At 41.1% G+C, this 17,661-nt stretch overlaps 1 protein-coding gene across 1 annotated transcript in view; it reads left to right on the top strand.

Moving 5' to 3' along the window:
* The window catches only part of CNTNAP5 (contactin associated protein family member 5), an 829,028-nt gene that overhangs the window by 422,983 nt on the left and 388,384 nt on the right, over positions 1-17,661 (top strand). The window contains exon 6 of the mRNA XM_036857137.1: positions 467-651. Within this exon, the coding sequence (XP_036713032.1) occupies positions 467-651 (185 nt within the window). The remainder of the gene's footprint in view (positions 1-466; positions 652-17,661) is intronic.

Below are 17,661 nucleotides of genomic sequence, written 5' to 3'. Positions count from 1 at the left end.
CCTTTGCCCACAAATTTGCCCAACTCATTGGGGCCATGGTCTTCCCTCTACTTCTCCAGCGTTCACTCTTCCTCCAAAGCACAGCTAAAGATTCACTTTCTCCTTTCAAGAGCCATTCACATGCAAAGAATGTGTATTCTTTCTAACTGTGACAAGTCCTATTTTCGATATTATTCATATGGCCATCAGGATATGGTTTCTCTTATTATTTAATCGCACAAGTCCTGAAAACATGTCATTTCATGTGTAGAAGGGGTGTGTGTGTATCAGTTGACTTGAGATTTTGGTCCTGCAATCTGTGGGAAAAGGTTGGTGTTCCTTCCCAAGCCCAGCACGGTTCTGGGTCTGCAGAGAGGGAATCATCCTTTACCTTTGGACAGAGAGAGTTGGACTTGCTAGCAGAACGTTCTAGTGCTTCAGGCTGCCCCTGGGCACAGAGCCATCCCGTGTTCCATCCCCTTCACAGATGACAGCAAACCTCGGCTCAGCAGCAGTCCCCCCTCGGCCACCCTGGGCAGCCTCCTAGATGACCAGCACTGGCACTCCGTCCTTCTCGAGCGGGTCGGCAAGCACGTGAACTTCACTGTGGACCGCCACACACAGCACTTCCGGACCAAGGGCGAGGCGGATGCCTTAGACATCGACTATGAGGTGAGTTGATTCTCCCTGCAGACCCCCAAGCCCCTTGCTCGTGATCAGTAAGAAAATCAGGAAGCAAAAGAGCAAGTGAAAAGATGTGGGCCCCCGGCAGATCTTACCCTGGGGCTTCTCTTCGCCTCGCTCTAAGCCCAGTCAGCCAACCACGGGGGTGTCCACGGAGAGAGTCTGAGCTGTGAGCCTGGGGAAACGCCTTGCAAGGCATCAGCTAATTGTGTGCATTTTAAAATCAGCAAGGCTCCTTTTTACTTTTTAATACTTCTTTTTTTATTTTTCTTTTCTGGTAGCTTTCCTGTATCACCATCTAGTCTCTTGGTTACATTCAGTAATTCTTTTTTCAAAACTCAGCTTCAGTTAGCCGAGGTCATGGAAAATACAGAAATTATATTAATATAAAATTTTAGGTCAATTATACCTTAATAAAATAAGTAATAAAATCCAAAGAAATTGAAAATCTGCATGATAGGCTCTTGTTTTGCACCTTCATTCCTACGCAGACTTCTGACCAATACACAAGGACAGTTAGTTCTACAAAAGAGCAGGAAAGAACTAACTGTCCTTGTGTATTGGTCAGTGGTTTTGCAAGACCAGCGGCCAAGATTTATCCATCTTTGCTAGTAGTTCAGTTCAAGAAGCATATATTGTGCTCCCACTGTATACCAGGCTCTCTTCTAGGCAGTAACAATCAGAGGTGACTAAAGCAGAGTCCCTGAGTTGGAGAGGCTTACAGTCTAATAGCAGAGTCAGGCCTGGAACACCCACTGCAGAGCAAGGAGGTGAAAGCTACCTTGGAGAACGGCACTGGGCACTGCGGGATCCCAGGCAGAGAGCGCTTGGCTCAACCTTGAATGAGGGTGGAAGGCTTCCAGCAGGAGATACTGCTAAGTCTTGAAAGGAGAGTAGGGTTAGCTTGATGAGAAAGGTGAAAAAGGCCGGCCAGGTCAGAGAGGACCCTGTGCAGGGCACGGGGCATGAAATGTCACAGTCCTGTATCTATGGGATTTGAAACAATCGTCCGGCAGTGGTGTGTGAGGGCCAGCTAATACTGACTCGTGAAGGCCAGCTGGTCGATTTTCAGGAAGTTTGGAAGCTGGCTGGTAAATACAGCCATTATGAAAAACCCAGTTATTTAAACTTATAATCCATCGAAGTATTTTTAAAATGTACTAAATTCATTGATTCCTAGTTACTTTATTTTATTCTATCTATCTATCTATCTGTGTGTTTTTCTATGCATCTATCTATATGTATTTGAGGTTTTTTACTTCTGTTGTATCTGTATGGTGGAAATACACTATATTGGATTGCTACAGTGCATCTCTTCCCAATTCCATATTTAGTGACATCCGTTTGATGGTTTGAAATCCATCATAGCGGAGATATTTACACCGTGGATATTGGTAAATCCTATAAGTCAGGGTTTGATTTATTGTTTTGTTGATTGTCTAGACCAGGGATAGGCAAACTACAGCCTGGAGACCAAGTCTGGCTTGAAGTCTGTTTCCTCCAGCCTGTGTGTTAAGAATACTTTTTATATCTATGTTGTTTTAAAAAATTAAGAAAAAAAAAAAGAATAAGTGACAAGAGACTGTGTGATTACAGATAACAGAGTTCAGTGAAAAATCAGCGAAAGCATTCTATAAAAATCAATTGGTTTTATGGAATTTATAAGACAGTTTATTGTATATGTTATCATTATTTGTAAATTGTGTTTACACATCACTTATATCGGTAAAATGACCTAATGTCTGAATGCATGTGTGTGCCCACACACATACATATACAGAGATAAGTCTGTGTGTCTGTGTGTGTGTGTCACACCCTGAACAGCCAGATTTTAAACCTGCATCAACACACCACTTGAGGCAGGGGATTAGTGAGAGAGAAAACGTAAGAATTAGGGAAGACCCAGGTAATGATGGACCCTGGGACCCATGTTAAGGAGCTTAAACTGTGGCGGAAAAAGAGCCACTCAAGGATTTTTTGCAGAGTAGTGACATGGGCAGACTTATGTTTTAGAGGAGTCATTCTGAACGTGTGTTTCAGGGACCAGTACAATTAGCACCCCCTGGAAATTTGTTAGAAATGAAAATACACAGGTCCTATCCAAACCTGCGGAATCAGAAACTCAGGGGGGAGGGGCTCAATCATTGGTTTTTAAAAATCCTCCAGGAGACTGTGATGCACCCTACTATCTGAGAACAGCTATTTTAGAGCAGTTACTCTAAAGGTTACTCTGGAGCTACTCTGTAGTTTAGATCTGTCTATAGGTGGGTGGAGCATGTTGCTGGACAGATGGTTAGAAACCCTGTTAGGGGACAATGTCAATCACTAGTGGATACATACAAGAACAGTGGAGGTGGAGATGAATAATTGGAAATTTAGAATCTGGCTTTTTTCCAATCTCTATCATGAACTATAAGAAAGATCGCCTCTTTTGATCCTAATCTTAATTTAGCATACTGTTGATAAGATACGCCATTCATTAACTTCAAAAGAGAATCTGTCACTCTTTGACTCAGGAGGCAAAATACCAGGCAGGTTTTTATTTTATTTTATTTTTTTTGAGTTGCTGATACCTGGAAATCTATGAGTATCAATCATTCTTATTTGTTTAAGTGATTGTGAAAGCAAAGAATACACACAATATTGAAATTATCTTAAAGCAAAGAGATATCGTTTAGGAACTTGAGGGCAATAAATAACACATAACCATCATGATGTTTCACTAGGTCCCCATATACTTGACCTCTAATGACTTGAGAGGTGATTCTAAAATTCACCCAGTTGCCTGATTTATCATTTGTTTTCAAGTTATCGCTACCTGTGGTCTCCAGTGTAGATAATCTATATGGAATCACAGCTGAGTGTCATTAAAGTGAATGTCAGCATTTAGGGAAAGACATCCAAAGATGTCACTCAATTTATGAAGTTGGAACAGATTTCTTCTAGGAATGTCTAAATTTTTTGGTGCCTTGTAAGAAGTGTTTCCTGGGGGAGGGGGGAAAACACCTTGAAATGTTCCTATGAAGCAAACTGCTTCAGAGAATCCAAGCCCCTTCCAAAGTATGCAGCCAGCTTGTTCATATGAACATAAAAGAAGACAGACTGACTATAACAGTGACATTGACATTGGCTGCACTGGAACAGGAGAGGTAGGTGTTGGGAGAAGTCTCTCGAACAACTGGAGCTCTCCAGCCTTTGAAGATTCACCTTCAAGGCTGTGTGGAGAGAAAGGGGCACCAGGGACAGGAATCCTGGGTCATAATTACAACTTTACCACTAAGTAGGCGCAAAAACCTGGGAAGTAAAATTTCCTAACTTCAGTCACCCGGAAACAATATGAACACCCTTGCTGCTAAATAGGATATCTGATCTGAATCTAAGGTCTGTTTTTTTACTGAAGTATAGTTGATTTACAATGTTGCTGTACAGTTTTGCTGTACAGCAAAGTGATTCAGTTATACATATATATACATATGCTTTTTTCATATTCTTTTCCATTATGGTTTATTTAGAGGATATGGAATATATTTCCCTGTGCTATACAGTAGGTCCTTGTTGTTTGTGTGTATATGTTAATCCCAAACTCCTAATTTATCCCTCCCCCACCTTTCCCCTTTGGTAACCATAAGTTTGTTCTCTATGTCTGTGAGTCTGTTTCTGTTTTGTAAATAAGTTCATTTGTGTCATATTTTAGATTCCACATGTAAGCGATATCATATGATTTTTGTTTTTCTCTGTCTGACTTCACTTAGTATGACAATCTCTAGGTCCATCCATGTTGCTGCAAATGGCATTATTTTATTCTTTTTTATGGTTGAATAGTACTCCATTGTGTGTATGTATGTTTGTGTGTGTGTGTGTGTGTGTGTGTGTGTATATATATATATATATATATATATATGCCACATACTCTTTATCCATTCATCTGTTGATGGACATTTAGACTGCTGCTTCTGTGTCTTGGCTATTGTGAATAGTGCTGCTATAAATATTGGGGTACATATATCTTTTCAAATTAGTTTTCTCCAGATATATGTCCAGGAGTGGGATTGCTGGATCATATGGCAACTCTATTTTTAGTTCTTAAGAAACCTTCATACTGTTCTCCATAGTGGCTGTACAAATTTACATTCCCACCAACAGTGTAAGAGGGTTCCCTTTTCTCCACATCCCCTCCAGCATTTGTTTGTTTGGGTTTTTTTTAAACATCTTTATTGGAGTATAATTACTTTACAATGTTGTGTTAGCTTCTACTGTATAACAAAGTGAATCAGCTATACATATACATATAACTCCATATCTCCTCCCTCTTGCATCTCCCTCCCTCCTTCCCTATCCCACCCCTCTAGGTGGTCACAAAGCACCTAGCTGATCCCCCTGTGCTATGCGGCTGCTTCCCACTAGCTATCTATTTTACATTTGGTAGTATATATATGTCCATGCCACTCTCTCACTTCGTCCCAGCTTACCCTGCCCCCTCCCCGTGTCCTCAAGTCCATTCTCTATGTCTGCGTCTTTATTCCTGTCCTGCCCCTAGGTTCTTCAGAACCACTTTTTTTTTTTTTTTTTAGATTCCATATATATGTGTTAGCATACGGTATTTGTTTTTCTCTTTCTGACTTACTTCACTCTGTATGACGGACTCTAGGTCCATCTACCTCACTACAAATAACTCAATTTCGTTTCTTTTTACAGCATTTGTTTTCTGTAGATTTTTTTAATGATGGAGAATCTAAGGTGTCTTTTATAACAATGTTGTCTATTAATGAGAATCTATGTTACTGATTTGGTATCTGCCATGGGGTCACATGTATACATTTGAGCCCTGCTACCACCGGATAGAAGAATGACTGAATTCAGGTCCCTGAGTTCCAAGGACCCATTGTCAGAGGATGTCCTCCTACTCTAAATCAGTGCCCTGTCAAATTCTACAACAGGGACAATTACATTCTGCAAATCTAGGTTTCTCTTCAGATTTTAGCATGTGTTAATATTTGGCAAGAAAATATGGTAGCTTTCATTCCTCCATCTTAGACGATGTCAAGGGTATCAATCAAGTGACACAGTGCCTCTCCACAAGGCTTCTAGCAGAGAGTTTGCCGCACTCACATGTATGCAATTGTCAGCTTCTCCTCCCACCTGGAAGGCAAACACAGACAGGGGCTCATAGAATCTTCTGCCAAAAAAATAATAAGCAGAAAGAATGTAGATGCTTTACTTCTCATTGGAATGTCATTCCAGTGTACATCACTCAGCCCACATGATTTTTTTCCAAATGCTGCTGAGACAGACTATAGCAATTCATTTTAATTCTATCCTGGAGCAGAAGGGTTTTAGAAAAGAGATCTTTTAGGATCTTCGTGAGATTCCATTTCTCTGATAGTCTGCAACCCAAGAAGTCTTTTCTTTTTTTCTTTTCTTTTTTTTTTAGCATCTTTATTGGAGTATAATGGCTTTACAATGGTGTGTTAGTTTCTGCTGTATAACAAAGTGAATCAGCTATATGTATATATATATCCCCATATCCCCTCCCTCTTGCGTCTCCCTCCCACCCTCTCTATCCCACCCTTCTAGGTGGTCACAAAGTACCAAGCTGATCTCCCTGTGCTATGCAGCGGCTTCCCACTAGCTATCTATTTTACATTTGGTAGTGTATATATATGTCCATGCCACTCTCTCACTTCATCCCAGCTTACCCTTCCCCCTCCCTGTGTCCGCAAGTCCATTCTCTACCTCTGCATCTTTATTCCTGTCCCCTAGGTTCTTCAGAACCACTTTTTTTTTAGATTCCATATATATGTGTTAGCATACAGTATTTGTTTTTCTCTTTCTCACTTACTTGACTCTGTAGGACAGGCTCTAGATCCATCCACCTCACAACAAATAACTCAATTTCATTTCTTTTTATGGCTGAGTAATATTCCATTGTATATATGTGCCACATCTTCTTTATCCATTCATCTGTCAATGGACACTTAGGTTGCTTCCATGTCCTGGCTATTGTAAATAGAGCTGCAATGAACGTTGTGGTACATGACTCTTTCTGAATTATGGTTTTTTCAGGGTATATGCCCAGTAGTGAGATTGCTGGGTCATATGGTAGTTCTATTTTTAGTTTTTTAAGGAACCGCCATAGTGTTCTCCATAGTGGCTGTATCAATTTACATTCCCACCAACAGTGCAAGAGGGTTCCGTTTTCTGCACACCCTTGCCAGCATTTATTGTTTGTAGATTTTTTCTTGATGCGTCTGGCTAAAGGTTTATCAATTTTGCTTATCGTCCCAAAGAACCAGCTTTTAGTTTTGTTGATCTTTGCTATCGTTTCCTTCATTTCTTTTTCATTTATTTCTGATCTGATCTTTATGGTTTCTTTCCTTCTGCTAACTTTGGGGTTTGTTGTTGTTGTTGTTCTTCTCTTTCTAATTGCTTTAGGTGTAAGGTTAGGTTGTTTATTTAAGATGTTTCTTGTTTCTTGAGGTAGGATTGTATTGCTATAAACTTCCCTCTTAGAACTGCTTTTGCTGCGTCCCATAGGCTTTGGGTCATCGTGTTTTCATTGTCATTTGTTTCTAGGTATTTTCTGATTTCCTCTTTGATTTCTTCATTTATCTGTTGGTTATTTAGTAGCGTATTGTTTAGCCTCCCACATGTTTGTATTTTTTACAGTTTTTTTTTCCTGTAATTGATATCTAGTCTCATAGTGTTGTGGTCGGAAAAGATACTTGATAGAATTTCAATTTTCTTAAATTTACCAAGGCTTGATTTATGACTCAAGATATGGTCTATCCTGGAGAATATTCCATGAGCACTTGAGAAGAAAATGTATTCTGTGGTTTTTGGATGGAATGTCCTATAAATATCCATTAAGTCCATCCTGTTTAATGTATCATTTAAAGCTTGTGTTTCCATATTTATTTTCATTTTGGATGATCTGCCCATTGGTGAAAGTGGGGTGTTAATTTCCCCTACTACTATTTTGTTACTGTCAGTTTTCCCTTTTATGGCTGTTAGCATTTGCCGTATGTATTGAGTTTCTCCTATGTTGGGTGCATAAATATGTACAATTGTTATATCTTCTTCTTGGATTGATATCTTGATAATTATGTAGTGTCCTTCTTTGTCTCTTGTAATAGTCTTTATTTTAAAGTTTATTTTGTCTGATATGAGAATTGCTACTCCAGCTTTCTTTTGATTTCCATTGCATGGAATATCTTTTTCCATCTCCTCACTTTCAGTCTGTATGTGTCCCTAGGTCTGAAGTGGGTCTATTCAGTATGTATAAGGGTCCTGTTTTTATATCCATTCAGACAGTCTATGTCTTTTGGTTGGAGCATTTAATCCATTTACATTTAAGGTAAATATCAATATGTATGTTCCTGTTACCATTTTCTTAATTGTTTTGGGCTTGTTTTTGTAAGTCTTTTCCTTCTCTTGTGTTTCCTCCCTAGAGAAGTTCCTTTAGCATTTGTTGTAAAGCTGGTTTGGTGGTCCTGAATTCTCTTAACTTTTGCTTGTCTGTAAAGGTTTTAATTTCTCCATCAAATCTTAATGAGATCCTTGCTGCATAGAGTAATCTTGTTTGTAGGTTTTTCCCTTTCATCACTTTTAATATCCCCTGCGACTCCCTTCTGTCTTGCAGAGTTTCTGCTGAAAGATCAGCTGTTAACCTTATGGGGATTCCTTTGTATGTTATTTGTTGCTTTTCCCTTGCTGCTTTTAGTATTTTTTCTTTGTATTTAATTTTTGATAGTTTGATTAATATGTGTCTTTGCGTGTTTCTCCTTGGATTTATCTTGTATGGGACTCTGCACTTCCTGGACTTGATTGACTATTTCCTTACCCATATTAGGGAAGTTTTCAACTATAATCTCTTCAAATATTTTCTCAGACCATTTTTTTTCTCTTCTTCTGGGACCCCTATAATTTGAATATTGGTGGTTTAATGTTGTCCCAGAGGTCTCTGAGACTGTCCTCAATTCTTTTCATTCTTTTTTCTTTATTCTTCTCTGTGGTAGTTATTTCCACTATTTTATCTTCCAGGTCACTTATCCGTTCTTCTGCCTCAGTTATTCTGCTATTGATTCCTTTCAGAGTATTTTAAATTTCATTTATTGTGTTGTTCATCACTGTTTGTTTGTTCTTTAGTTCTTCTAGGTCCTTGTTATATGTTTCTTGTGTTTTCTCCCTTCTATTTCCAAGATTTTGGATCATCTTTACTATCATTACTCTGAATTCTTTTCCAGGTAGACTGCCTGTTTCTTCTTCATTTGTTTGGTCTGGTGGGTTTTTACCTTGCTCCTTCATCTGCTGCATATTTCTCTGTCTTCTCATTTTGCTTAACTTACTGTGTTTGGGGGTCTCCTTTTTACAGGCTGCACATTCGCAGTTCCTGTGTTTTTGGTGTCTGCCCCCAGTGGGTGCGGTTGGTTCAGTGGGTTGTGTAGGCTTCCTGGTGGATGGGACTGGTGCCTGTGTTCTGGTGTGTGGGGCTGGATCTTGTCTTTCTGGTGGGCAGGGCCGTGTCTGGTGGTGTTTTTTTGGGTGTCTGTGCACTTAGTATGATTTTAGGCAGCCTTTCTGTAAATGGGTGGGGTTGTGTCCCTGTCTTGCCAGTTGTTTGGTATGGGACGTCCAGCACTGGTGTTCACTAGCCTTTGGGTGGAGCTGGATCTTTGTGTTGAGATGGAGATCTCTGGGAGAGCTCTCACCGATTGATATTATGTGGGCTAGGAGGTCTCTGGTGATCCAGTGTCTTGAACTCAGCTCTCCCACCTCAGAGGCACGGGCCTGACAGCAGGCCACAGCACCAAGACCCTGTCAGCCACATGGCTCAGAAGAAAAGGGAGAAAGAAAGTAAGAAAAAAAATTTTTTTAAATAAATAAAAAGAAAAAAATATTAAAATAAAAAAGAATAATAAAAAAAGAAGAGAGCAACCAAACCAGTAAACAAATCCACCAGTGATAACAAGCACTAAACACTAAACTAAGATAAACATAGAAGTCAGAATAAAATCAGTCACAGACAGCAAACCCCAAGTTCTACAATTGTTCCCAAAGTCCACTGCCACCATTTTAGGACAATTCATTGTCCATTCAGGTATTCCACTAATGCAGGGTACATCAAGTTGATTGTGGAGATTTGATCCACTCCTCGTGAGGCTGCTGCGAGAGACTTCCCTTTCTCTTCTTTGTTCGCACAGGTCCTGGGGTTCAGCTTTGGTTTTGGCCCCACCTCTGCATGTAGGTCGCCATCAGGCATCTGTTCCTGCCCAGACAGGATGGAGTTAAAGCATCAGCTGATTTGGGGGCTCTTGCTCATTCAGGCCAGCGGGAGGGAGGGGTATGGTAGTTATAATTGGAATGTGGGGCAAGCCTGTAGCAGTAGCGGCTGGCGTAATGTTTCAGTAGCCTGAGGTGCGCTGTGTATTCTCCCGGGGAACTTGTCCCTGGATCAGGGGACCCTGGCAGTGGTGGGCTGCACCGGCTCCTGGGAGGGGCGGTGTGGACAGTGACCTGTGCTCGCACACAGGCTTCTTGGTGGCGGCAGCAGCAGCCTTCGCATTTCACGCCCGTCTCTGGGGTCTGAGCTGATAGCCACAGCTCATGCCCATCTCTGGAGCTCACTTAGGTGGTGCTCTGCCTTCTGTGGGCACATGGGAAAGGAATCCCCTCTCCTCGCGCACCCTGAAACAATGGTCTATTGCCTCTTAGGCAGGTCCAGACTTTTTCCCGGCCTCCCTCCCAGCTAGCTGTGGTGCACCAGCCCCCTTCAGGGTGTGTTCACGCAGCCAACCCCAGTCCTCTCCCTGGGGTCTGACCTCCGAAGCCTGAGCCTCAGCTCCCAGCCCCCACCCACCCCAGTGGTTGAGCAGACAAGCCTCTCAGGCTGGTGAGTGCTGGTCGGCAGTGATCCTCTGTGTGGGACTCTCTCCGCTTTGCCCTCTGCACCCCAGTTGCTGTGCTCTCCTCTGTGGCTCCAAAGCTTCCCCCCGCCCACCCCCCATCTCTGCCAGTGAAGGGGCTTCCTAGTGTGTGGAAACCTTTCCTCCTTCACGGCTCCCTCCCAGAGGTGCAGGTCCCATCCCTATTCTTTTGTCTCTGTTTTTCCTTTTTTCTTTTGCCCTACCCAGGTACGTGGGGAGTTTCTTACCTTTTGGGAGGTCTGAGGTCTTCTGCCAGCGTTCAGCAGGTGTTCTGTAGGAGTTGTTCCACATGTAGATGTATTTTTGATGTACTTTGGTGGGGGGGAAGGTGATCTCTATGTCTTACCCCTCTGCCATCTTGAAGGTCCCCCCAAGCATTCTTTTCTTATCAAGAGTGCTCAGTTATCCTTTTTAACATAGCCACCTTACCAGTATCAAAACTATTAAAAACATATTTTTAAAATATGTGATTTGGGACTTCCCTGGTGCCGCAGTGGTTTAGAATCCGCCTGCCAATGCAGGGGACACGGATTTGAGCCCTGGTCTGGGAAGATCCCACATGCCGCAGAGCAACTAAGCCCATGCACCACGACTACTGAGCCTGCATTCTGGAGCCCACGAGCCACAACTACTGAACCCACATGCCCCAACTTCTGAAGCCCTCGCCCCTATGGCCCATGCTATGCAACAAGAGAAGCCACCGCAGTGAGAAGGCTGTGCACTGCAATGAAGAGTAGCCGCTGCTCGCTGCAACTAGAGAAAGCCCGCATGCAGCAATGAAGACGCAATGCAGCCAAAAATAAATAAATAAATAAGTAAATAATAAATAAATATGTGATTGATGTTATCATAAATACTAAAAAGACATTTTTTAAAAATAAATATATTTAATAAGAATTCTTAGTAAGAAAAAGCTATATTAAACTAAACACTAAGCATTTAAAAATACATGTACATCTTCAAATATATGTTTTATTGAAGTTTTAAAGAAAATATGAGGTCGTGCTTTTATTTTATTTATTTATTTTATTTTATTTTATTTTATTTTGACCACACTTGCGGGATCTTAGTTCCCTGACCAGGGATCGAACCTGGGCCCTCACAGTGAGCTCACTGAGTTCTAATCACTCCACAGCCAGGGAATTCCCTAGATAGTACTTTTATAATCAAAGATTGTTGGAGGTCCTTCCAAGTATGAGATAAATTTTAGAAACCTGGAAATGAAATATATGAAAAATTTTGTATATATAAAATATTTAAAAAGCCACATGCAATTCCACAACAAAATACAGATAGAATGATATCATCCTCCCAAGAACTTGGAAAAGTATTTCAAAATTTAACTAATGAATAAGAAGCCCCCACAAATAATTTTTATAAACGTAACTCAATGGAAAAATAGGTAAAGAACATGAATATATAAAAAATACAGATTACTCTCAAATATATAAAAAGATGCACAGCCTCACTCATAAGCAGAAGAAATGCAAATTCACGCTACAACGATATTTTAAACTTAGACTGCATGGAACACAAAATTTATATTGTTGGCATGGATATGAAGGAACCAGAACTATTTAATCTATTGTTAGTGGGACTATAATTAATACAACATCAAAGAAAGGACAACATCTTCAAAATTGAAACAAGTGCTCTTCAATCCAACAATTCTGCTTCTAGGAATTTATCCTACAATTATAAGCAAATGTGTGCAATGGGGTATATGTTAGGAATAACGAAAGATTGGAAGATGGCCCAAAAGTCCATCAAAAGGAGGTTAATTAAAAATTATGGTAAGCCCTGTGAGGAAACGGCTCTGCCAGAGTGTCCCAGTGACCTCACACTGTCCACTTGGGCCAGGCAGCCAAAGCCATGCCCCACAGCTGATCTGAGTCTTGACAGGACACCTTGTCATCTTCCTGAGACACAAGAGGATGGAGGCCTGCAATTAGCGGCTCCAAGGCCATCGCTACCTGCCTCCTGGCCCCATACGACACTGTCCTGACACAGTTTCTTGACACCCCCTAAGTTCTGCGGAGGCATGAGGCTTTCTGCCCTGCACGCTTAGAATAGAGTTGCATCACATAGAATTGCTTAGCCTGATGTTGAATCTGGCCTTTGTACCCCGACACCAAATTAAACCTCGGAGACAGAGTTTTGGGTGAAGTAGAAAAGAATAGCTTTATTGCTTTGCCAGGCAAAGGGGGACACAGCAAACTTATGCCCTCAAAACTGTGTGTCCCGACCTGGAGGGGGTAGTGAGGAGTTTTATAGTAATGGTTCCAAAAGGAGAGTGTGAACAGCTCGTGGACATTCTTCTGATTGGTTGGTGGTGAGGTAATTGGGAGTCGGCATCATCAACCTTCTGGTTCCAACAGGTCTGGGGTCTACGTGCTTGTGGGCAGCAGACAGTTACCTTCTCCCAACTGGTGGAGGTTTCAGTATCTGCAAAACAGCTCAAAGATATTGTTGTGTGTATCCCTTGGGGGCACCAAGATCCTGCCCCAAGGCTGCACTATTGTTTCTTGTCTGTTCCTCCCTTGTCTCTGCATCCCTTCCCTTCCCTGATTAGCAACTGTTTGAACTGCTCATTGGAACTCAGGGAAGGTCATGGAGGCTGAAATAAGCCTATTTCCTTTAATCAAGAAACGGGGGGACACAGAAAGGCTTTTGTGCCCAGGAGCCTCACAAGGTCCTGCTCAGTTTCAAGCCGAAGTCTAGAATTAGATCTATAGCAATAAAGACTCTCGCAACTCACATTGTGGTCATCTGCCCTCACACTCAGTGTCCTCTGTGTTGGTGTGTGGGACACAGGGGCCATGGGAGATGTACTATTTGTCTACTCTTCCCTTTACTGTCTAAAGCACACATCATCGGAATCTCACAGTGGCTCCTTTATCTCTACGTGTATCCGCCAGGCCTTGGCCTTGGACTCACCTTGTTTTGTGTGTGTGTGCTTGACAAACCCGAGCAGAAGTATTATGCTTCCATTAAAAAGAATGAGGCAGCCCTATATGTTCTGATGTGGAACCATCTCCAGTATAAATTGTTCAATGAAAAGGAAAATCAGTGTGCAATGCAGTGTAAACAGTATCTGTGTTTAAAAAAATAGAAAAGAATATATAGACTTGAAAGTGCATAGACCCACAGAAATCTCTGGAAGGATATGGATAAGCAAATCAGAAGAAAGTGGGATCAACAAAGAGAAAAACTTTATTCTTTGCTGTGTACTCTTCTGAAACATTTTGCATTTTGTACCACACGCAAAAATAGTACTTTAAGAAAGAACTGAGGCAATAGAATGAATACATGACTTTAAAAGGTATTCCTTACTTCTAAAATCACACCCTCTAATTTATTTTTATTCATAGTGTTTCTTTAAAAACACTTGTCACTTTATAATATGTTATTAAATTACTTCTTTTAGTTGAAGTAAAAAACAAGTTAGTTGGATTTACAGTGTTGTGTTAGCTTCAGGTGTACAGCGAAGTCATTCAGTTATACATATATATATATATTCTTTTTTTTTGAAGTTGAAAAGTTTTATTTTACTTATTTATTGTTTTCATCATATTGTATACTTTATTTTTTTATTGACTTACAGTTGATTTAGAGTGTTGTGCTAATTCTTTTTCAGATTCTTTTCCCTTATAGGTTATTACAAAATATTGAGTATAGTTCCCTGTACTATACAGTAGGTCCTTGTAGGTTATCTATTTTGTATATAAAATTTACTTTTTAAAAAAAATTTTATTTATTTATTTATTCATTTTTGGCTGTGTTGGGTCTTTGTTGCTGTGCATGGGCTTTCTCTAGTTGCAGTGAGTGGGGGCTACTCTTCGTTGCGGTGCATGGGCTCTAGGCACGGGGGCTTCAGCAGCTGGGGCGCATGGGCTTAGCTGCTCCACAGCATGTGGGATCTTCCCGGACCAGGGCTTGAACCCATGTCCCCTGCTTTGGCAGGCAGATTCTTAATTACTGTGCCACCAGGGAAGTCCCAAAATTTACTTATTTTTAATTGTCTATCTCTTCATCCCCAACCCAGCCATAGAACTTCAGCTCATCATAAGGGTCAAGGTTTTCTTTTTTACTTTATTTCTATAGATTTGTATCTGGTACATAATACACACTCAATAAATATTTGTTAAGTAAATTTTAAAAGTTTATTTCTGTTCATTATAAAGATACCAATTTACACCCTACTTTTCTTCCCATAAGGCTTTCCTGATGGGTCCCCATAGTCAGAGCTCTTGCTGCCCTTACTTTGGCTTAGTACTGCCCTAATGGACCTCCTCTTGGAGCTCAGACATGATTAAAGGACTGGCTGGACATAATACAACTTTTCATTGGGTGATCAAAATAAATACAGATCACAAGGGAAACTGTTTTGCAGATCATATCATGTGGTAGTATAATTGTTATTGGTCCTTTTTTGGGGGGGTTGGTGGGAAACTCAGTTGAAAGACTACGGTAGAAAGAGAGAAATAAATGGAAGAAAATAAATTAAGGAAGAGGCAAATAAGTAGGTGCAAAGTGGAAATAAGGGGAAAACAATGGAAGAAAACAACCAAGCTCCTATTTTGTGTGCCATTTTGTGATTTTGTTGAGTCCCTCAAGCAGCCTAGTGAGGGAGATTATTACATTCTATATCACAGACATAAAAGACAAGAGTGACTAATGACCCTCCCATTCCTATTCCTCAAGTCATCGAGTAACAGAGACAGGATTTGAGTCTAGGTATGCATAGCCGATCACTGGAAGTCATTCTGGTGACAGCCTTTCTCTCTGAAGGAGGGATAATCTCTCAAGATCCAAGCACAGGCTGTGGTCCTTATCCTGGCCTCTGCATGTATATAAGACTTGAAACCACATTCCTTGGTGCCTTTTTTCTGTGTAGTTTTAAATTTAAAATTTTTTGATCTGTGAACTTGCTAATTGCATGTTTCTCCAAGTTTTGTAACAGTGAGATGTACATATTGAAAAGTAAGCTAATTGTGTGGAACATGATGAGGGGAATATGCCAATTCCAGTATTATACCCCAAATATTGTTTTTATTAAGAGAAAGTAAAAGAACACTTGATAAAATTCCTTATAGTATTATTTTAGCCACAGTTAAGGGTGTGGTGGTAGGTTTTAACTATTTCATAAGACATCCTGAGGCCGGGTGAACTTAGGCTAAATGTCATCATCAATAAAATATTATAAAGGCCCCACTTGAATACTCGTAGGGCCTGAGGCGAGAGTCCTAATGGGGTCCATGTACCATAGTTCTAAATATTTCAAAAGTTACAAATAAGCTAACAAACAGTTGAATAAAATCTGTTCTACTTCCTTCTTTGACAAATGAACATCCCACATGTCCAAGCCCTGTCCACAGTGGAAACCCCCTTGGCCACTCCTGGGACCTATGTATGGGTCCGTGGTCCATCCTCAGGAGGATGGACAGTGGGGAGAATAGTTCAGGCCCTTGAAGCTGTTTCAGAGCTGTTCAGGCAGGAAACTCTGGGGAGCTGGGTAGGAAGATTAAATCGTCATTTCCCCTTGGTTTGCAAACACCACCCCTATGAGGCAGGATGTGACCAGAGGGTGGTCAGAGGGGGGCTGTCTAGGGTGTCAGTTCCACTGCAGGTGCCCTTCTAGCCTGAATGTATGGGGTGGGGATATACTGAAGTTAGAATTTCCAATGAATTCTTGCTTGAATGCTGAAATATACATGATTTACCCCTTTATCCAATTTTTTAAATTAATTAATTAATTAATTTATTTATTTTTGGCTGCATTGGGTCTTTGTTGCTGCACACGGGCTTTCTCTAGTTGCAGTGAGCAGAGGCTATTCTTCATTGCGTTGCGCACACAGCCTTCTCACTGTGGTGGCTTCTCTTGTTGCGGAGCACGGGCTCTACGCATGAGGGCTTCAGTAGTTGTGGCGCATAGACTTAGTAGCTCCACGGCATGTGGGATCTTCCTGGACCAGGGCTCGAACCTGTGTCTCCTGCACTGGCAGGCGGATTCTTAACCCCTGCACCACCAGGGAAGTCCCCGATTATCCAATTAAACTAAGGTTAAAATGTTGTAAATTGATTCAGACAAAAATGAATAAATAAATATGTGCTGAACCAATCAGGCTGTGTCAGACTTTGGTGTCTGTGAATCTGTAAAAAGATATCCATTTAGAGAAAGGAACCCTAGACTAGCAATGGACCAGATTTCGGCCAGGAGCAGCACTCTGGATAAGAATTAGAAAGATGGTCTGAATCCAGCCCTTGGTGTGAAACCTGCTAGTAGGTAGAGAGCATTGGGTGGCTCTGGCAGAGGAAATAGAAGGGGCTGATTGATGCTGTTGAGAAACTATTGGGGGTTTCTGCTACTATAACTGTCCATCACGTCTCCTTTTCTTCCCCATAGTGGGGACAGCAAAAGCTCACCAGGTGCATGCCAGGCTGCCTAGGTTAGGGGCATACTGTGTCAGTGAGCCTGGGACTTTCAGTTTTAAAAATGAGAAAGTTTTAGGCTAACCAAGACCAGTTGTTGACCCTGGTCTTCACGGAGATGGTTCCTCAATGGAACTGGAATAGAAGTAGTTGGAGGCGAGGCAGTGTGTGTAGGACCAGAGGGGCTACAACTGCACCCCTTGGCTCTACGGCCTTAGTCAAGCTGTTAATCCTCTGTATGCCATCGTTTTCATCAGCTTTCAAGTGGAGCAAATAGTAATATCTAACTAAAAAGTTAAAGAAAAAAATAATGAAAGTAAGCTCTAAGCATAGGGCCTGATGCATAAAACTAGTCCATAAATGCCACTATTTTTTTTTTTATTATTGAAGTACAGTTGATTTACAATGTTGTGTTAATTATTACTGTACAGGAAAGTGATCAATTATATATATATTCTTTTTTTAAATAGTCCTTTCCATTATGGATTATCACAGGATATTGAATAGAATTCCCTGTGCTGTACAGTAGGACCTTGTTGTATATCTACTCTCTATATAATAGTTTGCATCCCAAACTCCCAATCCATCCCTCCCCCACCCCACCTTCCCCTTGGCAACCACAAGTCAGTTCTCTATGTCTGTG

This window comes from Balaenoptera musculus, chromosome 7 (genome assembly GCF_009873245.2).
Source record: "Balaenoptera musculus isolate JJ_BM4_2016_0621 chromosome 7, mBalMus1.pri.v3, whole genome shotgun sequence".
NCBI classification, from domain to species: Eukaryota; Metazoa; Chordata; class Mammalia; order Artiodactyla; family Balaenopteridae; genus Balaenoptera; species Balaenoptera musculus.
Note: the sequence above shows the minus strand (reverse complement) of the source record. Positions and strands in the feature narration are given on the sequence as shown.